Below are 22976 nucleotides of genomic sequence, written 5' to 3'. Positions count from 1 at the left end.
CTACCAGACGTTCATCATTTTACGGAACGGTGAATTTTTTTGAAAATTCGTATAAACTCTAGCATCTCTAATAAGTTTCAAGGTTTGCAGATCACAGACGTGACTATTCGAGAAAGTTTTTTCAATAATAGGGTAACCAGTGTTCAATTCGGTAAAATAAGAAAATCCTCCTTTGTTAACCAATGCCAATCCATCACTAGGTGACATATAATTACTTTCTTTTAATTTTTGCTGTTTCAGTTCTTGTAAAACAGGTAAACTTGTGGTCTAAAAAGATGAAGACGTAAAGAAAGTAAAACTAAACCAAGCTATAAGCACATTAAACAAATCTCTAACGTATTTTAAATCTTCACATCCAAAACCTAATTTGCTATGTACCAAATCTTGTAGATTTCTTATATTTGGTGGTGGTTTAATTAAGAGGGACGAAACAACGCTAGCGGAATATAATTGAAATAATAAAAGTGCAAACTGAGATAAAGTAAAAATTAGAATTCGTCCTGAAAATAAATACGGGGTATCCGAAGCTCCTTGTTGACATAAATGCCCCAATATACACATCAACGATTCACTCCAGCTATTTTCGACATTTCTTCTCATTGTTCTAATCTCAACACTTTGTATCAATCTAATCATTATTTGTATTAGAATCACTAAAGCCAGTAAAACGTACCATACGTTTGCATTCAACGGACGAATATATATTAAGTAAGGCGTCACTGAGCCTTGTCTTAAAAACATTATATCGTGGCTATAAAAAAAGTTTACTGAAGTTGCTATTGTTTTTGCTGAATTAATAAAAAACATACGCTAAAATATACATTGAAGTTCCATAGTCGACATATGTTATCCTATCTGGTCTTGCGTATACCCCTGTACCCATATCGGCTCTTTTTCTTTGTACTTCTCCTATAATTCCATCGAATGTATTATTTTTATCAGGGTAACCCCAAGAATGTGTTAAAATAGTACTCCAGCTAAAAAAAAAATTAATAATAAACTAATAAGAAACTCAAATAAATTAATTACTATCAATTAATTACTATCAAAAGGTATTTAAGTTATTACATAAGAAGATTACACGAAAAATCGAGTAGCTTTTAATGTGGTACAACCGATGTAAATGTAACTATAAATAAAACTATAAAAATAAGATAACAATATTACTATTTCCGAAGTTTTTGGCGCTATTAAAAATGAGCTATTTTCAATTCCATTTTGGTCGATTAGTATAATAGGTTACTAATATGGAAAACAGTTTTGTATACCATTCTTACTCATTTTGTTGAAGTATCATATCAATTCTAGTCACCTTTTCCATGTTGCTATTATATTCAATCAAACAGTCTTTATGAATCTGTGACGTCTGATTTCTTTATGAATTCATTTCAGATTGCGCTGTTTGGGAATCTTCGACAGTATTTTTTCAATACCCCCTGAGACTCAAACGGTTAACATATACTTTCTGTTTGGTCGCACCATGCTACAGGAGTTTGTATTAGTTGAGATCTTTGCCAAATATTCTATTCTGAAAAAATGAATGATCATAATTGGAATAATGTTAAATTCCTCTTTTTTTCACTGTGAGAGTTGAGATTTTTATCTCAACTCTTAAAACTGTATACTTATTAACTACAGTCTCTCCAATGTTCCCACACACTGTGCTGAATTTGATATATTAGCCTCAATCTGGATTAGGTTATTAATTACTATTATTGGCCTCAGGATTTTGAGCAGTAGTTTTTCGAAGAATTTTGATACTATTAGTAATAGTTAACATCGCAATGTTGTTTTTCTGGCATTGGCTACATGATAACCTCCGCAACATTCATACATGCCAGTATATGTTTTAATGTAAGACCTGCGCTGAAGATGTAGGTCAGCATAACTACACCTGTTCTAGACAAGTACTTTAGAATCTTTCCTGTGATGAGGTCGAATCTTTTGGATTTACATTAGTTCTTCTTTTATCCGCTACTTCTTTAGGTTCTTCGGATTTCAGTGTGGATAATGATAAAGATGTCGGCCAGATGCTCAACAAACAACGTTACGTTTTGCTTATTACATCTGACCCATGGTCCATTGTTGTTTCCAATAGCAGAAACAGAGGAGACAGTTCTCTTGATCTTCTTGGTTGCGTTCCAGAGTGAACAATCGATCCCCGAATGGATACTATTCCAATATGTTAAATAACTTACAGTTTTAATCTAGACGACAATAATATCAAGATACAATTTTTATCTGATATGAATATGGTTGAAAATCAAAACTGAAGTAAACAGGGTCAGAGTTAGAAATAATGAGACATCCCAGAAGTGGAATTAGTAGACACCAAAATATGACCATTTACCATTGGTTAGTATAAAGCACACCTATTTCAAAAATGTGTTTAAATTGTCTACGAACTCCGTCTGGAATGCTCAGTGGATGAATTGAGTAGATCAATGGAAAGAGGAAAGTCTCTAAGCAATAATATCAGAAATGAACACGTACAGAACAAACATACCAGCGATGTGTCAAAACAAAAAAAAACGAATGGGCAACACCTGATATGAAAATTACGTTCTAATCTAGAGCGGAGTAAATAAAAGGTGCGAAACAAGAATCATGAACATATATCACATCAGTGCTAGACTGCTGCAGACATCGGAGAGCTTCCGAAAAGGTAAACCAAAAAACTTTATCTATACACTGATAAAGTCAGACACCAATAAAACAAAGGAAGAGATAAACACATTCTACTAAAATCTGCAAACAGTACTGGATAGAGTACCAGAAAGATATAAAACTCACACTGTTGGGAAACTTATATGCGAGAATTGACAACGAGGTTATACCTGGCAGAAATCAAAAACAGATTCAATGAAGAGACTATAACCGAAAGGAGCAAGAGACTAATACAGTTTTGGGCCCACAACCAGGGCTGGATTAACCAGTAGACGCTTAAGGCGCGCGCCTCAGGGCCCTGCACCTACAGGGTCCTGGTTCTGGTTTGATATTGCATAGACATATAATATACATATTTGCGGATCCTCCTGTGATGGTTGGTAACATAACTAGGCAGAATACTATTAATGAAATTCTTGCATCTACCAACGCTTTGCTTTCCTTTTCATTCAGCTTGGTTACAGACGCTGAGGTCCGGGATGCTTGAACTTACTCCAAGTCCACTAGTGTCGGAGCAGATGGTAATGGACTCAGATTCCTCTTACCCATTCTGAATATAGTTATTACTCCCCTAACACATATTTTCAACTGTTCTTTTGAACAGTCTATATTTCCGTCAATCTGGCGAATCGCCTACGTTATTCCTATCCCAAAAATTAAATCTCCGTCCCATGTTGGTAACTTTCGACCCATTTCTATTCTATCTACGTTGTTAAAAGCTATTGAACGTTTAGCTTATTTGCAAATTCAGAAATATCTTGAGGAGTTTAATCTGATTAACATGTTCCATTTTGGTTATCGTGAAGGGCATGGTACTACTACAGCACTGATTAAGATCACCGATGATATTAGATCTGCGTGTGATAACCGTTGTGTTACCTTGCTAGTGTTACTTGATTTTAGTAAGGCCTTTGATTTTGTGGACCATGCCCTCCTGTTAACTAGGCTTTCTGCTATTGGTTTTACATCTTCTTGTGTATCTTGATTCCAGTCCTACCTTTCCTATCGGTCTTTACGTGTCCGCGTGGAATCTGTACTCTCTTCTCCTGTTGACATCAAATGTGGAGATCCCCAGGGCAGTGTGCTGGGTCCTTTGCTCTTCTCAATTTTCATAAATAGTATTAGTGATGGTATCTCGTGTAACTATCATTTGTATGCAGATGACCTTCAACTTTATATTTCGTCAACTGTTAACAACCTCCCAGATGCGTTGTTGTATCTTAACAACGATCTCTCTAGCGTGCTTGACTGGTCTAGATGTCATGGACTTAACCTGAATCCAGGTAAAACGCAACCCATTGTATTTGGCACTCGCCCCTTGCTGGCACCATTTAATTCCTTAACTACACTTCAACTGAGGCTTGGCGACACCGTTATTCCGTTTTCTGATATGGTCAAAAATCTTGGTGTGGTCAAAAATCTCGATTCGGCGATGTCTTGGCGGCCACAAGTTCAGGGAGTCTGTAAGAGGGTTTACTTCTGTTTCCATACTTTGAAAAAACTTCGCTGCTACCTTCCTCCTGTTGTACGTCGTAATCTTTATTATTCTCTCATTTTCTCACACATTGATTATGCCGATACTGAGTATCCCGAGTTGTCCGCAGCCCTTCGGGGTAAATTGGAAAGACTTCAGAACAATTGTATACGGTACATTTTTGATTTAGGAAAGTTTCAGCACATTACTCCATATCGTAACAACTTTCACTTTTTAGCATCACATGACTTGCCCATTCGATCAATGTCGGACTCTACACCAGGGTTGCCAGGTTACACACATAGAATGTCGTGAGCTTTGATTATATATAATATGGATTGAGCTAACTGAATATATCTACTAACAAAAATGTTGCTCAAGGTGAATAGACGCAGATGGAAAGCGATAATGTGAAAGTGTAACAAAGATAGATATATTATATGTCAGTACGCTTCTATATCTATCTCACTTCTATCAGTACACCCATTATATGGCAGTACGCTTCTATGTCTATCTCGGTTCGATCACCTTGCGCAAGCTATCTCTCTCGTCGGCTAGATAGATATATTATATATAATCAAAGGTAGTGAGCCATGTCATAAAAAATCGTGAGATGTTGAAATTTGTTTAAAAATCACTCAATTTTAATAATATGTGTTACATATAGGCATAGGATTCCAGTAAAATAGTTTAGATAACGTTTGCATATAAAAGTGATATAATTAAAAGAAAATAAAATATTACAGTTTAAGTAATTTCTTAGCGCCATCTAGCGGGCGAGTGGGTGTAACTAATAGAGAAATTTACAGTAACCTACAACTCGAGTTGAAAATGCTATGATTTTATTAACACTAATTATTATATTATATTTGTAATAAAATCGTGAGAAGTACATGTTAAATCGTGAGATTAAAGGTAATATCAAGAGATCTCACGATAAATCGTGAGACCTGGCAACCTTGCTCTACACTCATGTTTCCAGTCCATAGTACTGAAATCTACCACAAATCTTTTACAGTGCAGTCGATTGCGATGTGAAACGATTTGCCTGTTGTTGTTCGCAATGCAGCTAGTTTAATAAGTTTTAAAAATGCCTTGAGACGTCATCTGCTATCTCTTGAACTATCTTCTTCTTAACTTATACGTGTTTGTTTTCTTCTCTAGTCTGCTTTTCATCTATCTTTTACTGCACTTTTTTTGTGTCTATTTCCTTCCTTGTAGTAACTGACTGTCGATCCGTTACATAAAAATATGCTCATTCGCTCAGTCCTATTAGCACATCATTTAGTATTACTTTTTTGGTAGCCATAATTATTTATTTAAAATTACATATACACTGTTACCAGTTGGGTCTCTTGGAAGATGTCGCTTATTGTGATAAATTGATCCGTTTGCCTTGATGTCTATATTTGTTATGAATGTATATATTTATGTAAATACTTGTTTTTAAGGCAATAAACATTATTATTATTATTATTATACATAATACTTAAATGGTAATATTAGACTTTTTTGGGGCCCAAAAATATAGGGCGCCTCGAGCCCACAAAAGGTGTGATCCGGCCCTGCCCACAACAAATTAAGAATCAACAAAATGGTACCCCCACAAGCTAATATACCTTTCCAGAAGCTAAAAATTAATGATACATTTTATCTTCACAAATAGAAACATACGCCCTAGCAAAATACTAAACTCGAAAACCTTATAATAAGCAAATGCGGGAACTGACCACAACCGCCTATTGACGAAAATAAGAAGAATAATCCAGACAGCAAAAAGAACAATCACAAAGAAAATCAGTAAATTAAACAAAAAATCACTGAAAGATGACTCAGCTAGGTATACAGGCTGATTCTCAACCTATACGCATAAACTTGGGGATTTATTCCTCATGACAAATAATGAGTAATAAGTGAAGAAAATTGTTGCAAAATTGTTGTTTGTATCTGATTTCGCAATCCTTGCTTAATATTAACTTCCTCAGCTGCAATGTTAAATGCCTGTGTTTAACACTGTATGCCATCCTCAGTATTAGCCAAGAGGACGGCATCATCCGAATAGTACTCAATCCTGATTTTGTAATGATTCATAGTGTAACCATAGTTTACATTAGATACTCTGTAGTGTTTGCCCAGGTTGAAAATTACCCTGTATATACCAACGAAGACTTGAAGAAAAAATATCGACGAACAGATTACAGGACCACGATGACACTAAAACAGCATGGGAAAAACTACGCTTAACTACAAGCAAGGGAGCCAACATAATGTTATCTAGTAGTCGACATCATGAAATTTTCCTATGTCCGCAATTTCAGGCTGCCTACGCGGTACTGTTTGGGCGTATGGATAGCAAAGTATACAAGGATATACAAGAGCTCACAAGATAATCTCAGCACAGACTAAATGACATAGAATTAGGAACTTCGACGTTTGAGACCAATGCGTAGTTCACGTCTATAAAATGCCAGATAAAAGGACTGCCGAAAATTGTGCTTACAAATAATCCGCCCGAAACCAGACCACCAGGCAATCAGCAAAGACATGAAGTGCAACAGCAAATTTTCTACCATTTCGGAATAACTTTAACAGTATCTACGTAAATACAGATTGAGTTAACGCCTGCCGCCGCGCCGTAACAGCGGAAGAAGATGCTGACACATCTTAACATTAGAAATTAGTATATAAGTCATGTTTATATTCTTTAGTTTTCTATTTGTAAAATACTCATCTTTTAAAAATTTTCAAACGGTTTTGAAAGTGATAAATATAAATACTAAGGGTTTTCCATACACAGGGTTGTCAGCATGGGAACTTACAAGAATTTGATGAAGTTGTCGCTTACTATTGCAGAGTAGCGATCCATATTTCTTTTTCTCAATTTAATTACCATAAACAAGATTATTTTATTTGATTATTTTATTATGTTTTGCCAAAATTTTTTAGTATGGGTTAAAGGTAATTAGATTTATACAAGTGCGAATCTTTAGTATTAAGCAAATATAGCAATCGGAAATTGAACAATCAAACATAGGTTAAAAAATTACTAGAGTATCCAAATTTAGTTTTCAACATACAACAATTAATCAACATGTTAAAGTTTCGGGCATTAATGTACTAAATTAATCCACCTTTGTATTAACCTATTTCAATCTTCAAAACTTATTAGGCAAATACATATTTTTTAAAATTACCTAGCGTTGTAAAAATCCAAACATTCGGTAACTATTGTATACCCAACTCGATTCATTGTATCAACACCTTTATCAATGCTATCAGATCTCATGTAAATCTCCAATTGTCCTTTATAAGGATAAGACAGCTATATCAAAGAAAATAAATAACGAAGTCGAGGAACTATTTAATAGAACAAACCATAGTAGCTAATGTTAAATGAATATTCCCCAAATTTTTCCTTCTCCAATACTTGTTCCTCCTTTCTCGAATAATATACCCATGATAATTACTGTAATGCCCGATTAAATTCATTTTTAATTTTCCGCCGTGATAGTAACCTGTATTATAAAGCTCGAAAATTTCCCAAAATTGATTATCTTTCGTTACGGCTATAGTTAAATCAACGTTAATGTTAATATTGATTTTCTGAAAATTGTTTATGATTTCCTGGTTTTTAGAAATTACGAACCAGTTCTTTCTTTCATTAAAATCAGAGTAAAATTTAAACTAAAAAAGAATTAACAACTATTAAATAATGTAAGTACGAAGGCTTTCACGGCCGATGTTAATTAAACTAAAACTAGAACTAACACTAGCACTATCACTACAACTAACGCTAGTCCTAGAACTACAAACTTTCTCGTTAAGCCGTGCGTTTTTTGAAAAAATGTTTGACGTTTCGGATGCCATGTTGCGACCTTCTTCAGAAACAAGTTCGAAGTGACGAATTCGGTTAAAATTTGACAATAAATACATGAAAAGGTACTCTCGTGTTCCTTGATGCGGCACTCGATGTTACGTCCAGTTTGGCCAACGTAATATTTATCGCAACTGCACGATAGCCGGTAGACTCCCACTCTTTTTAATGGGGTTAGTTTGTCTTTGGCTATCGGTAGAGCGTTTTGTATTTTGCTGACCGTACCGTATCGTACCACGATATCATTCTTCTTCAGACGACTCGCAATTCGCTCCGTCACACCTGAAACATAAGGAAGGCAGGTAAAACCGGCTGGTGTCGTACTTACCGAGTCATCCTTCTGTTTGCGTGGTTTGAAATGCGTGATAAGAAAATAAAAAAAGGACCCAACCGAGAAGATAGTAAAGAAAATGAAAGAACTGGTAAAATCCACAGAAATCCCAGCAGATCAACAGAAAAGCTTATTCGTGCAGGCTCCAGTATCACCAAGGATATATGGATTACCCAAAATCCATAAACCAGACTACGCCCTATTGTCAGTGCCATAAATTCTCCCACCTGTCAGCTAGCAATAACACCTTTCCAAGATTCATTAGGAGTATGAAGCTAGCCCTTAGGATATGCTGGTAAGTTTCGACGTGGAATCCCTATTCACCAGAGTAGCAGTCAAAGATGCCGTGGATGGTCTTCGCCAGAAACTCATCCCGGAGGGTTTGCCCAAGTATGTCTCAGGACTAGTGGAGTACTACCTATCGTCGACATTCGAAGGGGCAGCCATGGGATCACCTATGTCTCCTGTGATAGCCAATTTTTACATGGAGATGTTTGAAAGAGAAGCGTTAAAGAAGAGTCCTTGGAAACCAAAGCTATGGCTCCGTTACGTCGATGACACTTTCGTGATATAGCAACATGGGAAAGAGCAACTCCAGGAATCTCTAGACCACATCAATTCACAGCACCCCATGATCAAATTTACCATGGAAACAGAAACTGCAAAACAGTTGCCATTCCTGGATGTGTTAATCAGTAGGAAGACAGATGGGGGCATGGAACTGGGAGTATATCGGAAGAAGACGCATACGAATAGGTACCTGCAGGCTTCATCCCACCACCACCCACAACACAAGAGGTCCGTAATTCAAACCTTATTCCAGCGAGCAGAGAGGATATGCGATAAAGAGAACCGAAGAAAAGAAGAAAGAAGATATGCTACAGAAGAACGGCTATACGATGAAAGATATCCGACGAGCCACCAAACCACGCAAACAGAAGGATGACTCGGTAAGTACGACACCAGCCGGTTTTATCTACCTTCCTTATGTTTCAGGTGTGATGGAACGAATTGCGAGGCGTCTGAAGAAGAATGATATCGTGGTACGATACGGTACGATCAGCAAAATACAAAACGCTCTACCGATAGCCAAAGACAAACTAACCACACGAGAGGCACGTCCGACTAAGGAAGATCCAACAATCTGCAGTCGCAGAGCATTGCTACAAAGGAGGACACAGCACAGAGTTCAAGAAAACCAAAGTGCTAGCAACAAACGGATATTACTTCAAAGATTGACGAGAGAGGCGATAGAGATTCATCGAGATGGGAATAACATGAATAGAGAAGACGGTTGGGAACTCAGTCGCACATGGAAGATGCTAGTGAACTCAACGAAGCCTTCTCCATCCGGATTTGACAAAAACAGCTTAGTTGACAATTAGACACTAATTAGTTATTAATTACCTTTTCATGTATTTATTGTCAAATTTTAACCGAATTCGTCACTTCGAACACAAGTCACAAATCAGAAAACAATTCTAAAGAATGTTGTAACATGGCATCCGAAAAGTTAAACATTTTTTCAAAAAACGCACGGCTTAACCCGAAAGTTTCTAGTTCTAGTGTTAGTTTTAGTTTAATTATTAAATAATGGTCAAAGATCTGGATATATCTAAACTGGCTATACACGTTTTATGGTCAAGTTTAATATTACAGTAAAACCTCGATATTAACGGACTTCGATAAAAGGACAAAATATTTTTAAATCATACTATTGATATTATCTTTTAATACATCAGTATATTTAAATATATATGTTAGCGCTCACAGAATCCAACTCCGGTTATTCCCCAAGTTGCTCTCTATTCCATGTTCATAGATAAACTCGATGTATTCCCCGAGTTGTTAATACCCGAATAAGTACCAATACTCTGTACCCGTTCCTCAATTATGACATATACCCGGTACCCGGTACTCCAGTACATTTTCTTAGTACTTAGTATAAATGTAAAGCCAGGTAGACTGAACGCAACGGTGTGGATATTTCTGTCCGAATTTGTGTGCATTAAAATTATTCAATGAAACAGTTTAATGTGCAAATTAAAAATTTTTTATATAACGCACTTTTATACTATAACGGACACTCCCTTCCCCGTATTAGTCCGAGGTTTTACTATATTATTATTGCTATTTTCTAAACTTGCGACATTAGTAATACAATACAGCATGTTCCACTAAATCAACATATTTTGATTTCTATAGTATCACCAGTTCAAATATTTCGAATTCGATTTGACACTAAGAAGTTGTTGAATAAAAAAGTTGTTTACCTGATTTAAGAAAGTCTCTGTATTCGAACAAGATCCATTAACAATTACGGCTATTTTATTTGTTTCTATAAGTAAATTTGGATTAATAGATTCATCCATGTTTACGATTACGAAACGTAAATACAGTTTAGAAAGGTGATTGACTAAATTTATTTTGTCTGAAAAAAAGAATTTAAATTTTCTTAAAATCAATAAAACTATAAAATTGTTCGCTAAAATGTTTTTGTATTTAACCTTGCGTTGTGATACATGTAAATACATATCCTAATGTGAGAAATTTACTATTAAGGAACTCTTTTATAATATCAACTTGCGAATAAACGTTGTAAATACACAACAATAATATAACTAAACGATTCATAGCGACTTGAACAATATTACAAACAGAAGTAGAAACCTTTAGTTTTTTACAATCTCTTTTATGCGCAGTTGTGTTTACTTTTGCAAAGTTCGTTGAAAAGTGATTGATGCGTTCGTTAAAATTTAAAATGACTGACAGTTATTGCAATTCAAAAATATTTTCTAAGAATCTACTGGAACGAAAGCTTCTTTTTGCATTCCAATCACTTCGTAATCTTTAATTCAAGTTTTCTTGAATTCTTTACTGTAAATTGACGTGAATAAATTTCAACGATTAATATCAAACAGCTTATAAGATATCCCACAAAAAGTAATGTTGCTAATGGTAAGAATTCGTTGATTCCCACAGAAGCCGCTAAATAAGGTTCTCTAAAGCACACTGGTTTTCTAAACCCCCATTCTTTCTGAAGATGATCCGTTAATCCCGTTTCATCTAATCTTCGTATACTAAAAATATAAAAATTATAAATAATAATTTATCAAAAAAGGTTTAATTAGTATGAAATAATAACCAAACATTCATCATATCTCTAAAAGGCGAACTTTTCTGATAATTCGTATATAAATTCGCATCTCGAACCAATTTTAAAAACTGTAAATCGCAAACGTGTGTATTCGAAAAGGTCCTTTCAATCATTGGGTAAGCCGTTTTCAATTCTGTGTGATAAGCAAATGTTCCTTTGTTAACCAATGCCAATCCTTCTTTTGGTGGCATATAATTAGCTTCCTTCAATTTCTTTCCTTTTAACTCTTTTAACACCTGAATATTTGTCGTCTATAAGAAAAGTTAATTAGAATAAACAAAAATTAAATAAAATGGCATGTATTACATTAAATAAATCTCTAACGTATTTTAGATCTTCACAACCAAATTCCAAGTCACTGCGAACTAAATCCTTTAAATTACGTATGTCAGACGGCGGTTTTATTAAAAGTGATGAAACAACGCTTGCTGAATAAAGTTGAAAAAGAAGTAAAGCAAATTGTGAGAGCGTAAAAATTAAAATACGACCGGAATATAGTCGGGGAATATCTGATGCACCTTTACAAAAATTAAATTATTTACATTAAATTTGTTTTAAATTTTTTTTATGTATGTAAAGTCATGCAATTGGTAATGGTGGGTAATACTTCAAAAAAAATGAACTATAATGAAAATGAAGACACAAAAAAAGGGAGACAACAGATTAAAAAAATTAACGAGAGAACAGAGAGTAGAGGAATAAGCACCTGACCTCCAGAAGCATATTGATAGTTAGTTTATGAGAAAAAAAGTCGCAAAACACAAAAGCAGAGACAGCAACGAAAAACACACAAAATGACAATATCTAGCAATTAAATTATAATACCAATCTACATTCAAATATGTATAACGACCATGGCAAAAATAAGAAAATCGAAAATGGAAACATACTACCCTACAACCTGGCTAAACACACAGAATATACAGAATATAGGAGAAAAGATGCAAAAGATAAATCGACATCATAATAAAAAAATACTTGAAATACTGACCTATAACTGTAGAACTTTGAGAGAAGATGAGAAATTAGAGGAATTGCTAGAAGAACTAAAAAACACAAATTGGCATATAATAGGATTGAGTGAGGTCAGAAGAATAAATGGTGTATAAATGTAAAGGGAACAATATTTTACTATAACGGATTAGGAAAGACAGGTGGAACCGGATTTTTAATAAATAAAAGATGTATAGATAATATTACCTCCTTTAAAACATATTCACACAGAATTGCGAAGATTATATTAAACCTCGAAAATAAAAAAGCCGGGAGAATACAAATCATACAAGTATATGCACATATGAGTTTTATGAAAACATACAGATGGCAATTGATGATGATAAATGTAAATATACCATGGTCATGGGAGACTTTAATGCAAAGGTTGGTAAAAAAAGGGCGAATCATGTATTGGTAATTTCGGCACTGGGAATAGAAATGAAAGTGGAGCAAAGTTGGTAAAATTTGTAGGGGGAAATAAATTTTACATAATGAATACATTTTATAATAAAACTAATGATAAGAAATGGACGTGGATTAGCCCGGATGGACAAACAAGGAACGAAATTGATTTTTTTCATAGTAGACAAGAGAGAAATCATACAAAACGTAGATAATAAAGATGACAGTACAGATAAGCACGAAACGACAGATACCGTGCGTAAAGAAAATGATAAATTACAAATCTACTGATGAATCAAAAAGAGAAAACTTTGAAGACCGAATAAAATGCGAATTAATTTTGGAGGAAATTCAAGCTAACCCTAACATAGAAAACCAAAAACATATAATAACTAAGGCAATAACAAAGGTTGCAAAGGGTATTCAAAAAGATACAAAAAAAGAAAAACAGAGGTTAAATTTACCATGCGATATACGTAAACTATTATATAAAAGAAAAACAATAAAGCGATCAGGAAGAGAAAAGATTGAGTACACAGAAATATCAAAATTAATAAGGAAAAATGGAAAGAATGGTCATATAATAAAAAAATAATAGAATTAGAAGATGCAATTACTACGGGAGGAAGTATAAGAAAAAGTGTGAGACAACAATCACTAGGACAAAGCAAAATAATAGTAATGAAAGATAAAAACGGTACGAGCAAAAGGGAAGATGCAGAAATATTAAACATTATATGCGACTTTTGATAAGGAACTACAACAAGGCGGAAAAAGAAGGAATTGAATGGAATGCGGTAGCAGACACGATGGAGGCTGAAGAGAGAGAGAATGAACAGATACAATACGAAATAATGACAGAAGAAGTAAGTGATGTAATATCAAAGCTGAAGGAAGGAAAATTGGAGGTATAGATCAGATAAGAAATGAAGAAATAAAGGCAGGAGGAAACCATATAATGAAAATATTGAAGGAAATTTTTAGTAATTGTTTGAAACAAGAAAAGATACCTGATAGCTGGCTCGTAGCTAAACTTGCCTTAATATACAAAAAAGGCGATAGGGAACATATCAACAATTACAGACCAATAAGTTTACTCCCGGTAATATATAAAATATTTATGTCCATAATCACAAGGAGAATAGAGCAACACCTACCATCCTCCGAAGACCAAACAGGATTCAAGAAGAACTTCTCCACGTTAGACAATATTTTAGTCGTGCAGCAACTGATAAAAAAATCGAATGAATATGACTTCCCAATGCTCTTATTATTTGTAGACTTTGAGAAAGCGTTTGACAATATAAGAACAGAAACAATCTTACAGGTCATACAAACGTCTGGTAATAGAATAATATATAAATAGGTATACAAAAACTCAAAACTAAACATCGAAATGAACAATAATAAAAGGACGATAACTCTAGGAAATGGACTGAAGCAAGGTGATGTGACTTCTGGAAAGCTATTCAATGCAGTATTGGAAACAATGTTTGTAGAAGAAGAATGGAAAGACCTAGGAATAAGAATAAATGGGCAATGGTTGAACAGGCTAAAGTTTGCAGATGACATAGTACTTATAGGAAAAAACGAAACAGTAGTAAGGAAACAATGCTGGAAACAATATCGAAAAGAGGGAAGCAAACAGATCTGGAGATAAATATGAGCAAGATAAAAGCAATGTACGTAAATTGTGAACAAAAAAATAAAATAATTGTTAATGGAAAGGAAATCGACAAAGTAGAGTATTTCGTATATCTACGACAAAAGATTACAACTAAAAACACAAGAGAAGAAATAACACGGAGAATGGCAATGGGATGGCAAATGTTTAACAAATACAAAAATATATGGAAATTAAACATAGAAATGGAGAAAAAGAAAAAATTGTGGGAAATGTGTGTCCTCCCTGTCATGATTCATGGATGCGAGACATGGATATTAACAAACAAAACAATTAAAAAGATTAGGGTAACAGCAAGGGCAATGCATAGAAGGATGATTGGCTTTACGAAGAAAGATAAAAAAAACAAAAGAATGGATAAAGGAAAAGTCAAACATCGAGGATATTGGAAGAATAGTATTGGATCGAAAATGGAATTGGGCGGGTCATATTATAAGAGTACAAGATGAGGGATGGACCAAGAAAATCTTAGAATGGTACCCAATAGACAAAAATAGAAGAAAAGGAAGACCAACTGCCGGCTGGGAAGATGAGTTTAAGAGGAGTTGTGACAAGAATGGAAGAGAATGAAGGAGATATACAAGGAAGTATGGCTTTACACGGACTAATACCAAGAGCATACGAACTCAGTCCCATTATGAGAATGCCACGGTTAACACCGAAAAAATCACCAAAACAAAAAAGGAGCAAAGATGAAATTTTAATTTGTTAAATTTTTGATATTAATTTGCTAAAGTATGATTTTGATTTCTTAAATTTTGATTTTGTTCTGTTAAATTTTGATTTGTTAAATTGTAAAAAGTTTATAAAAGTTGTTTCGGCGCATCAAAATGAAATTATCATATTTTACAGAACACACAACAAGCTTAGTTATAAAATAATAAAACTTTGTGTATTTAGATGGATAATTTCCTATTGGCTCAACCGGTTTCAAACGCTAACCGCATTCATCATCAGGAGCGTGCCACGTCAGAAAAGAATATTTTTAAAAACATATTTTGTCTTCTATAGTTTTGTACTGTTACTCTATCGTTTAACTTTCGGGTTTCTCTGTATGTCTTGTTGTTGTATTTAGATGTTAACTATATTGCGAAAGATCTTAAGGGTTGATTTTTCAGCGAAAATTAAGGGGGTCTTTCATATAACTTTTTGGTCAAAACCACTTTTCCTCCAAGTTATATAGCCCACTAAAGCTAAGGGAAAAAATCTGCAACTTTCTTATCTCTTGACATTATACAACTAACAAATTGTTAGTTTCATCACAAAAAATAAAATAATGCTGAGATCAATTTGACATAACTTAATTTCTTTGACTAACAATAACCAATCTCTGAATGAATTCACTTGAGCCTGTGTACTAGCTTATTTTTTTGTGATCAAACTAACAATTTTAGAAGAAAATATCAAGGGACAAAAAAGTTGCGTATTGAATCCCTTTATTTAAATCAAGTTTTTAAATAGAAAAATGTAGACACATTAGAAAGTTCTGATGCAAATTATATATATTATTATAGAGGTTGATTATTTCAGCCCCTTGTAATAACATTTTCGGGTAATAAAAATCGTTAAAAAGTTTTATTTTATTAAACAGTTAGCAACAGTTATCTGCCAAATTTCATCCTTCCAAATTCCTCCATAGTGGATTTATTAAAGAAAAACATTTTTTCCCAGAGGGCTGTAACTTGGAAGAGAAGTGATTTTGACTAAAAAGTTAATAATTGACTAAAAGTTTATATGAGCTGTTAACAAAATTATATACTAATAAAATACACATAAGCAAGAAATAAACTAAAAATAGAAAGAAAAACAGAAGATCGGTTGTGGTATCATCAACACATTCAGCCCTCTCTATTTCTCTCTCCATCTCTTGTCATTCTTGCTACATTTGCCATGGCCGCCCTTCCCCTCCCTGCATTAAATTATAACATGACATTGATACACATATTATATTTAACACTGTTTAAAAGCTCTATGCAAGCACAAAATTGTCATCTACTGACTGCAGAACTCGTTTGATATGTACAACTGTATTACAAAAGACCCGACAACCAATTATAACCCATATTATTACATGACTTTACGGAATCTTTCTTAGTATGTATTTTATTTACCTTGTTGACATAAATGTCCTAGAATACAAATAATACTTTGACTCCAACTATTTTCAGTTTTTTCGTCGCTTGTAACATTGGCAACGCGTTGTACAATTCTCAAAATAACTTGTATTAACGTAACTAGCAAAATGAGAACGTACCAAACCTTCGTATCCAATGGTCTTATATAAATTAAGTATGGTAAAACGTGACCTTGACCAAGAAACATAATACCATTTCTAAATTTAAAAATAGTGTATTAAATTAACTAATGTCAAAAATATCAGTAGATTATAGACGGTCACATTTCTCCAACTATTTCTTATTAATCTGAACAATATTTCGATTCCAGTACAGTAACATCTAAGGAGATATATTAATATAGATAATTATTACAAATTAAGCCACGTTAGAATTAGGCAATTGGTTAAAGACTGTCAATCCAGTTAGATTCCTTGATATAGTATGTATGTATTGTACTATATTGGAATTTCAAGCTCTTCATATTGTTCCACGTCTACAGTGTGTTAATTAATTATCCTACCCGACGTCATCTTTGCAACTATGTAAGAAATATCACAGTATTGGTATTGCAATACGCGATTTGCGTATTTGGTTATATACTTGCAATGATGACATTGGTTATGATAATTAATTAACACAGTGTAGTTTATATCTACATAAGTAGTTCCTGATTGGGTCACTAAACTGAAATAGTATTGGAATAATGCAAACCGAGTAATTGAGTCAATAATGTGTAGATATTTTGGACAGAAATATTCGTACTCTAGAGTATAAACTGATGCACCATAATCAACATAAGGTATTCGATCCGGTCTGGCATATAACCCAGTACCTATATCAGCCCTTTTCTTTTGAATTTCTCCTATAATTCCATCGTAGGACATATTTTGGTCTGGATAACCCCAAGAATGAGTCAAAATTGTACTCCAACTTAAAAAAATTGTACGTGATAATAAGTAATATTTTCAAATAGTTATATTATCCGATAAACTTGAATACAGACTATGCTTAAGTTTACTTGAAAAACTACAAATTTGTAACTCAAATTTGTATTATCTCAGTATTTCGTTTTTAACTTAGTATTTTATCGTAAAAATTTACGGTAAGGGTATTGGGTATTATATTGAAAACTTCTAACAGATATATCGTTATACAGGTGACTCAAAAAACCGCTGACAGACTTCTAGAGTAGATAATACATGAAAAATTAATATGAATAGTCTTAATATACATGGGGTCGCAAATACCTCGTTGGCGAGATATAGCGGATCAAAGTTTCTTTAAAATTAAACATTATCTGCTATAAAAAGCACTTTTTTAAAAATATTGTCTATGCCATTGCTCTCTACGCGTGTAAAGTGATCAATTATCTATCAATTGGTCTCTTAAAAAACTTTGATCAAAGCAATAGTTTTTAAGAAAAACACGTTTGTAGAAAATTTGTTAATTCAATCAAAAACTGTTGAAACTGTAGAGTTGAAACTATGTTTAAAAAAGGGTTTTTTATTGCAGATAATGTTTAATTTTAAAGAAACTTTCAGCCGCTATATTTCCCACGATGGTCGTAGGAGAGTCAGGCGGATGCGTGGAGAACGTAAAATTCCAACATTTTTTTGTGGAACGCAACACAGTCCTCACACAAGGAGTCATGATATGGGGTGTAATATGTTACGTAGCAGGTCACCCTTGGTCTTCATTGATGGTAACTTAAACGCCGCTCGTCATATTGCCAATGTGCTGACCCGTTGCGCTTCCATATTTTGAGGGGTTGGAAAATCCCATTTTCCAACAGGATAATGCGCGCCCTCATACGGCAAGGGCTAAAACACGTTTTTTTGGAAGAAGCTAATATTGCCGTCCTCCCATGGCCTGCTCGGTCGCCTGATTTGTCGCCCTTTGAACATGTATGGGATGAGATCGGTAGGCGACTGGGTAATTTACCACACCCTCCAGATAACTTACGCGATCTCTGGCTACGGATTCAAAAAGCTTGGGTTAATATACCACAGGCAGCTATAGATCACTTGATTGATAGAATGACACTCCGTCTAAATGAGTGCATTACAAATCGTTTTTAAGGGATTTTGGACCTAACATAAAAAAGAAATTATAAATTCGTCTTGATGATGAACTGTTTGATTCATGTTAGAAAAGATTATAAAACTAGGTAAATCTTTTAAATGTTCCTCCTGTCCGTATCTTTGTTAAATACATTATTTTATTATTTGTGGACCTCCCCTCTATACAACCAAAATTTCTAATGCAGATACTACCTAAATAAACTCCTGTGAGAAGCTTATCTTTCTGAATTGTGTTATATTCTCCTTGTTGGGTTGACCTTCATTTTTCTCCCATTATATACAATATACTGAAAATCAACATCGTCTACCAAATCAGAAGATATGCGGTTTAAAGTGCTTTGAGGACAATTCCATTCGATTTTGTGTACATTATTAGACATTACTAGATCTCGTGAACATTATTGTAGATTACTTTAATCAACAATTCATAACATAGTTTTCATAAGATACGGTTACTGCATTAACACGTATGCTATTATCATTTCAGTATTGAGGTAAATGTTCTTCTTCTCGTATACATTTTTTTATATGAAGGCTAATTCCGTGGGAATAATGAACTTCTTAAACCATATTAATTAGTGCCAGGTTGAACGTGGAAAGCATGGTTGGGTATATACTAACAGTCGTGCTAATTTTTCATATACTAACAGTCGTGTTAATTTTGTTATTAATAGATTTGTTAGTTGGTATTACAGCAGGTTCCAAGGCGGGAAAAGTAAGGAGGGTTTACAGATAGGTTAGCACCCTGCCTATATAAAAACCAGGCTCACGGTACTGAAAGAAACGCCTGGAACGATGGACGGATTACAAAAAAAAACTGCTGTGGTAAACGGACAACGGGAGAAAAAACGGAATACAACGCTTTCACATGCATTCCAAGAGATTAAGATGTTATGATTGAAATGAGAAACTATAACATCGACATACGTGCAATCTCCGAAACGAAGTAAAAAAGGAATGGGAGCACCAACATATAAGAGTTATTCACGGGTATACTGCGGAAATTTCAAGCAAAAAAAAGATTCCGGAGACGTTATTCAGCCACACAACAAGTGTTTACAATACAATTCAAGACATCCAAGGAACAAAATCACAACGCATCTGATAAACACTTATGAGCCTGATATGTCAAAACTATTTAAAGTAACAGTATTGCTATCAACAACCGAACATGGATGATGGTGGCAGAGCATTCAAAAATGTACCCACGACACCACCAAAAACACCAAATCCAAGTTTTGTGAAGAGGATAGGAATTTGGCAGAACCAAAAAAGAAAGAACGTTTTGTACTTTTAAAATGTAAACATGTTGTGTACCTATTTTATTTTATAACTTTAAAAATTTTAAACTATGTAACAATTGTTTATACAATCATATTTGATATCTTAATCTTCTTCACGACGTTTTTCAAAATAATCTCTGAAGATGGCACTTAGCCGAAACTAGTAAGACTTGTAAATTTGTTAATTAAAGACCAGTTTAAAAGTACAAAAACTATATGTTTTTCGTTCTTACAAAAAAAGCTACTTATTTTACGAAAGCATGTAAGAAACGAAGTAAACTCCAGAATAAAAACTATAAAGAGAGAATATTGGAGTAAATTCACGGGCATATCACGAAATCAAAGGAAGCCACTCAACAGTATGTACAGAGTATGTAGGCAAGATAAATGTGGTGTTGAAGAAATTTGGAAAAGATATTTTAAACAACTGTTATTTACCGAAGACGCTACCACATGAAAAACAGGAAATCTCCCGGAACCGGAAATTACCAGAATAATTTGCTCAAATCTGGAGGAATAAAACTAACAGAAAAGCTGACCCAGCCATTTAACAATTCCATAACAATTCCAATATTCAAAAAATACTAAAAAACTAGCGGCTAGACAAGATCTAGCTGTAGACATTCCTACTCCATGTGGCATCAGACAAGTTTTTGTTCACTTTAGTAATGAACAAAATAATCGAGGAAGTGATAACTTTAAACTTAGGACTTAAAATGGGTCAAAAGAAAATCTGTCTAATATGCTACACTGCGACGCTGCGATAATCGCCAATTCAGAGGATAACCAGCAAAGACAATTACACAACTTATCAAGCGAACGAAGCTTTGCGCATGGCTGTTTCTACTAGCAGTCAACAACACCCCCAACGAAGAAGTCATGGAATTTTCCTAATTGCGTGTACGATCCCCCAAGGAACATAAGAAGTCAAATCTACGAAACGTCCGTAATTTCAGGCTGCGTATGGATAGTAAGGTGCTATCCTCCATCCACCCATTAATGACTTACGACATTCAAATACGCGAAGGCAACCTCAGGAAAAATTAGATGAGACAGAATTAAGAACTCCAATATCAAAAACTAATGCGTGGTTCAGAATAATGTGAAATAGCACAAGAGATATTGGCATACCTAGATATAACATAAGAGTAGAATACCAGATAGAAAACTGCAAAAAATTTTGCTTAGAAATAACCCGCCCATAAAACGACCTTAAATTATCAACAGATGTCTTAGTCACTCGATTCCTCAACATATTATCAAAGGACAACGTGGTTTGTTCTATGAACGATCGGTGAGGTCAACAATCTACTCCGACTATCTTTGGGGTAGTGAGACAAAGGTAACTTTGGGGTATTCCTGTTCAGAAAGTTTCCTCCTTTCATATTGCAAATGATATTGTTCATTGAATCATGTCGTATCTACCAAATAGAAGTCAAGCATTCAAAATAGGAAGTTTTTTATCTGGTTACAAATACATGAAATCCAGTATGCCTTAAGGTAGTCATCGTGGACTGTTACTATTTTTAATGTATATAAACATTATTTGTTTCCTTGACTTAAGTTTCTTTTCACCACAGACTTTCATCAAGGTCAAATAACAACAAATATATTTACTTGGAAACATTGTCTTAGCATTATATTGTTTGCAAATTGCAATATCATTATCATGTTTAAAGTTCCCGAAGGAACTTGGGGTTTGTTATCAAAATTAGTTACTAAGAAATTCACAAACTTTAAAGGTATAAAATCTGCATTCAAGTTTACGGATCGCTTTTGTGTAACAATAAGTTTAATAACCTCATATTATAAAACACTAAACATTGGGCAATGCTACTATATCCAACCCGATTTAAAGTGTCTACGTCTTTATCAACCTTTTCGGAGATCATGTATTCTTCTAAGTCGCCTTTATAAGGATAAGACAACTAAAAAAGCCAAAATTAATCAGTTTATTTTTAAAAGACTAATAAGATGGAAATATATGATTGTTACCATTGTTGCAACTTTAACATGAATATTCCCCATATTTTTTCTTCTCCAAAACTTGTTTTGCTTTGCCTTTATAACATATCCTTCGTTTTTGTTATAAAATCCCATTAAATTAAATTCCAATTGACCACCATGACCTAAACCGGAATTGTATATTTCAAACAAGTCCCAAAATAGCTTATCTCTTGACACAGCCAAAGTTATATCCGAATTAGCATTCGCTGGGATATATTTGAAAACATTTGTGATTGTGGTGTCATATGAAAGGATTAGCCAGTGTTTCTTTTCATTAAAATTTTTGTATTCATGAAACTACACTTAAAAAAGGAATAAGTGCTTTTTTTGAGTTATCATTTTTTTATTACCTTGTAAAAAAAAGCTTTTGTGTTAGCACAAGATCCATTAACTACAATTCCAATATTTGTCGTTTCTATAAACTTTTCAATTTTTTTCTCTGTATTTATATTTAATAAAATGAACTGTACAGAGAGTTTAGATAAATGTACACCTAAATGTAATTTATCTGAAATTTAAGAAAAGAAATTACTTAAAACTTTTTGGTATAAATTAAAAATTATGTACCTCTTTTTTCTAAACAAGTAAAAACATAAACTTTGCTAAGAAATTTGTAATTTAAATAATTTTTGACAACACCTAATTCTTTAAAATCTTCTCCTTTAACTAAAATACCCAAACTTCCCAACACAATAAGTAATGAAGTTAATTTCATTGTGATTCCATTTCAAATACATATACAAATTTTAAGTTACGCAAAGATAATCTAAAAACGTTCTAACGAAGCATTTGGTAGTTGCGAACACTTTATAACGTTTCAATCAGAATAATAAACTACTCTTTTAAATCAATATCATGAGCGGTTTTGATGGACATTGCGGTTTTAGTGGTATTCCATTTGTT

The 22976-nt window shown here is 33.8% G+C and overlaps 3 protein-coding genes across 3 annotated transcripts; all 3 read right to left on the bottom strand.

The window, feature by feature from the left end:
* Positions 1–10718, bottom strand: LOC139430460 (ionotropic receptor 75a-like). Its single transcript, XM_071197507.1, has 6 exons — positions 10620–10718; positions 7517–7744; positions 7336–7463; positions 810–977; positions 319–628; positions 1–267 (listed from the first exon to the last, which is right to left on the bottom strand). Exons 1-6 carry the CDS (start codon positions 10716–10718, stop codon positions 1–3), a joined length of 1200 nt encoding a protein of 399 aa, XP_071053608.1.
* Positions 10719–10848: 130 nt separating this feature from the next.
* On the bottom strand, positions 10849–12028 carry LOC111416687 (ionotropic receptor 75a-like; the record flags this gene model as incomplete). The annotated part of the gene is made up of 3 exons (XM_023048783.2): positions 10849–11426; positions 11492–11754; positions 11810–12028. Coding segments are annotated over 3 exons (726 nt in total), but the record flags the coding sequence as incomplete, so codon positions are not given.
* Positions 12029–13360: 1332 nt separating this feature from the next.
* LOC139430459 (uncharacterized) lies at positions 13361–22788 on the bottom strand. Its single transcript, XM_071197506.1, has 5 exons — positions 22641–22788; positions 22424–22581; positions 22062–22370; positions 21867–21994; positions 13361–17632 (listed from the first exon to the last, which is right to left on the bottom strand). Exons 1-5 carry the CDS (start codon positions 22786–22788, stop codon positions 17206–17208), a joined length of 1170 nt encoding a protein of 389 aa, XP_071053607.1. The 3' UTR covers positions 13361–17205.
* Between the last annotated feature and the right edge of the window lie 188 nt (positions 22789–22976).

Source organism: Onthophagus taurus, chromosome 7, assembly GCF_036711975.1.
Source record: "Onthophagus taurus isolate NC chromosome 7, IU_Otau_3.0, whole genome shotgun sequence".
Taxonomy (NCBI): domain Eukaryota; kingdom Metazoa; phylum Arthropoda; class Insecta; order Coleoptera; family Scarabaeidae; genus Onthophagus; species Onthophagus taurus.
Note: the sequence above shows the minus strand (reverse complement) of the source record. Positions and strands in the feature narration are given on the sequence as shown.

Coding starts and splice junctions, on each gene's coding strand:
- LOC139430460 (XM_071197507.1), bottom strand. CDS start 10,718: ATGGATGAATCTATTAATCCAAATTTACTTATAGAAACAAATAAAATA. Junction 7,464..7,516: donor ATTTAACATTAGCTACTATG/GTTTGTTCTATT, acceptor TCTTTGATATAG/CTGTCTTATCCTTATAAAGG. Junction 268..318: donor ACGTTAGAGATTTGTTTAAT/GTGCTTATAGCT, acceptor TCATCTTTTTAG/ACCACAAGTTTACCTGTTTT.
- LOC139430459 (XM_071197506.1), bottom strand. CDS start 22,788: ATGAAATTAACTTCATTACTTATTGTGTTGGGAAGTTTGGGTATTTTA. Junction 22,582..22,640: donor TACTTGTTTAGAAAAAAGAG/GTACATAATTTT, acceptor CTTAAATTTCAG/ATAAATTACATTTAGGTGTA. Junction 21,995..22,061: donor ATGTTAAAGTTGCAACAATG/GTAACAATCATA, acceptor TGGCTTTTTTAG/TTGTCTTATCCTTATAAAGG.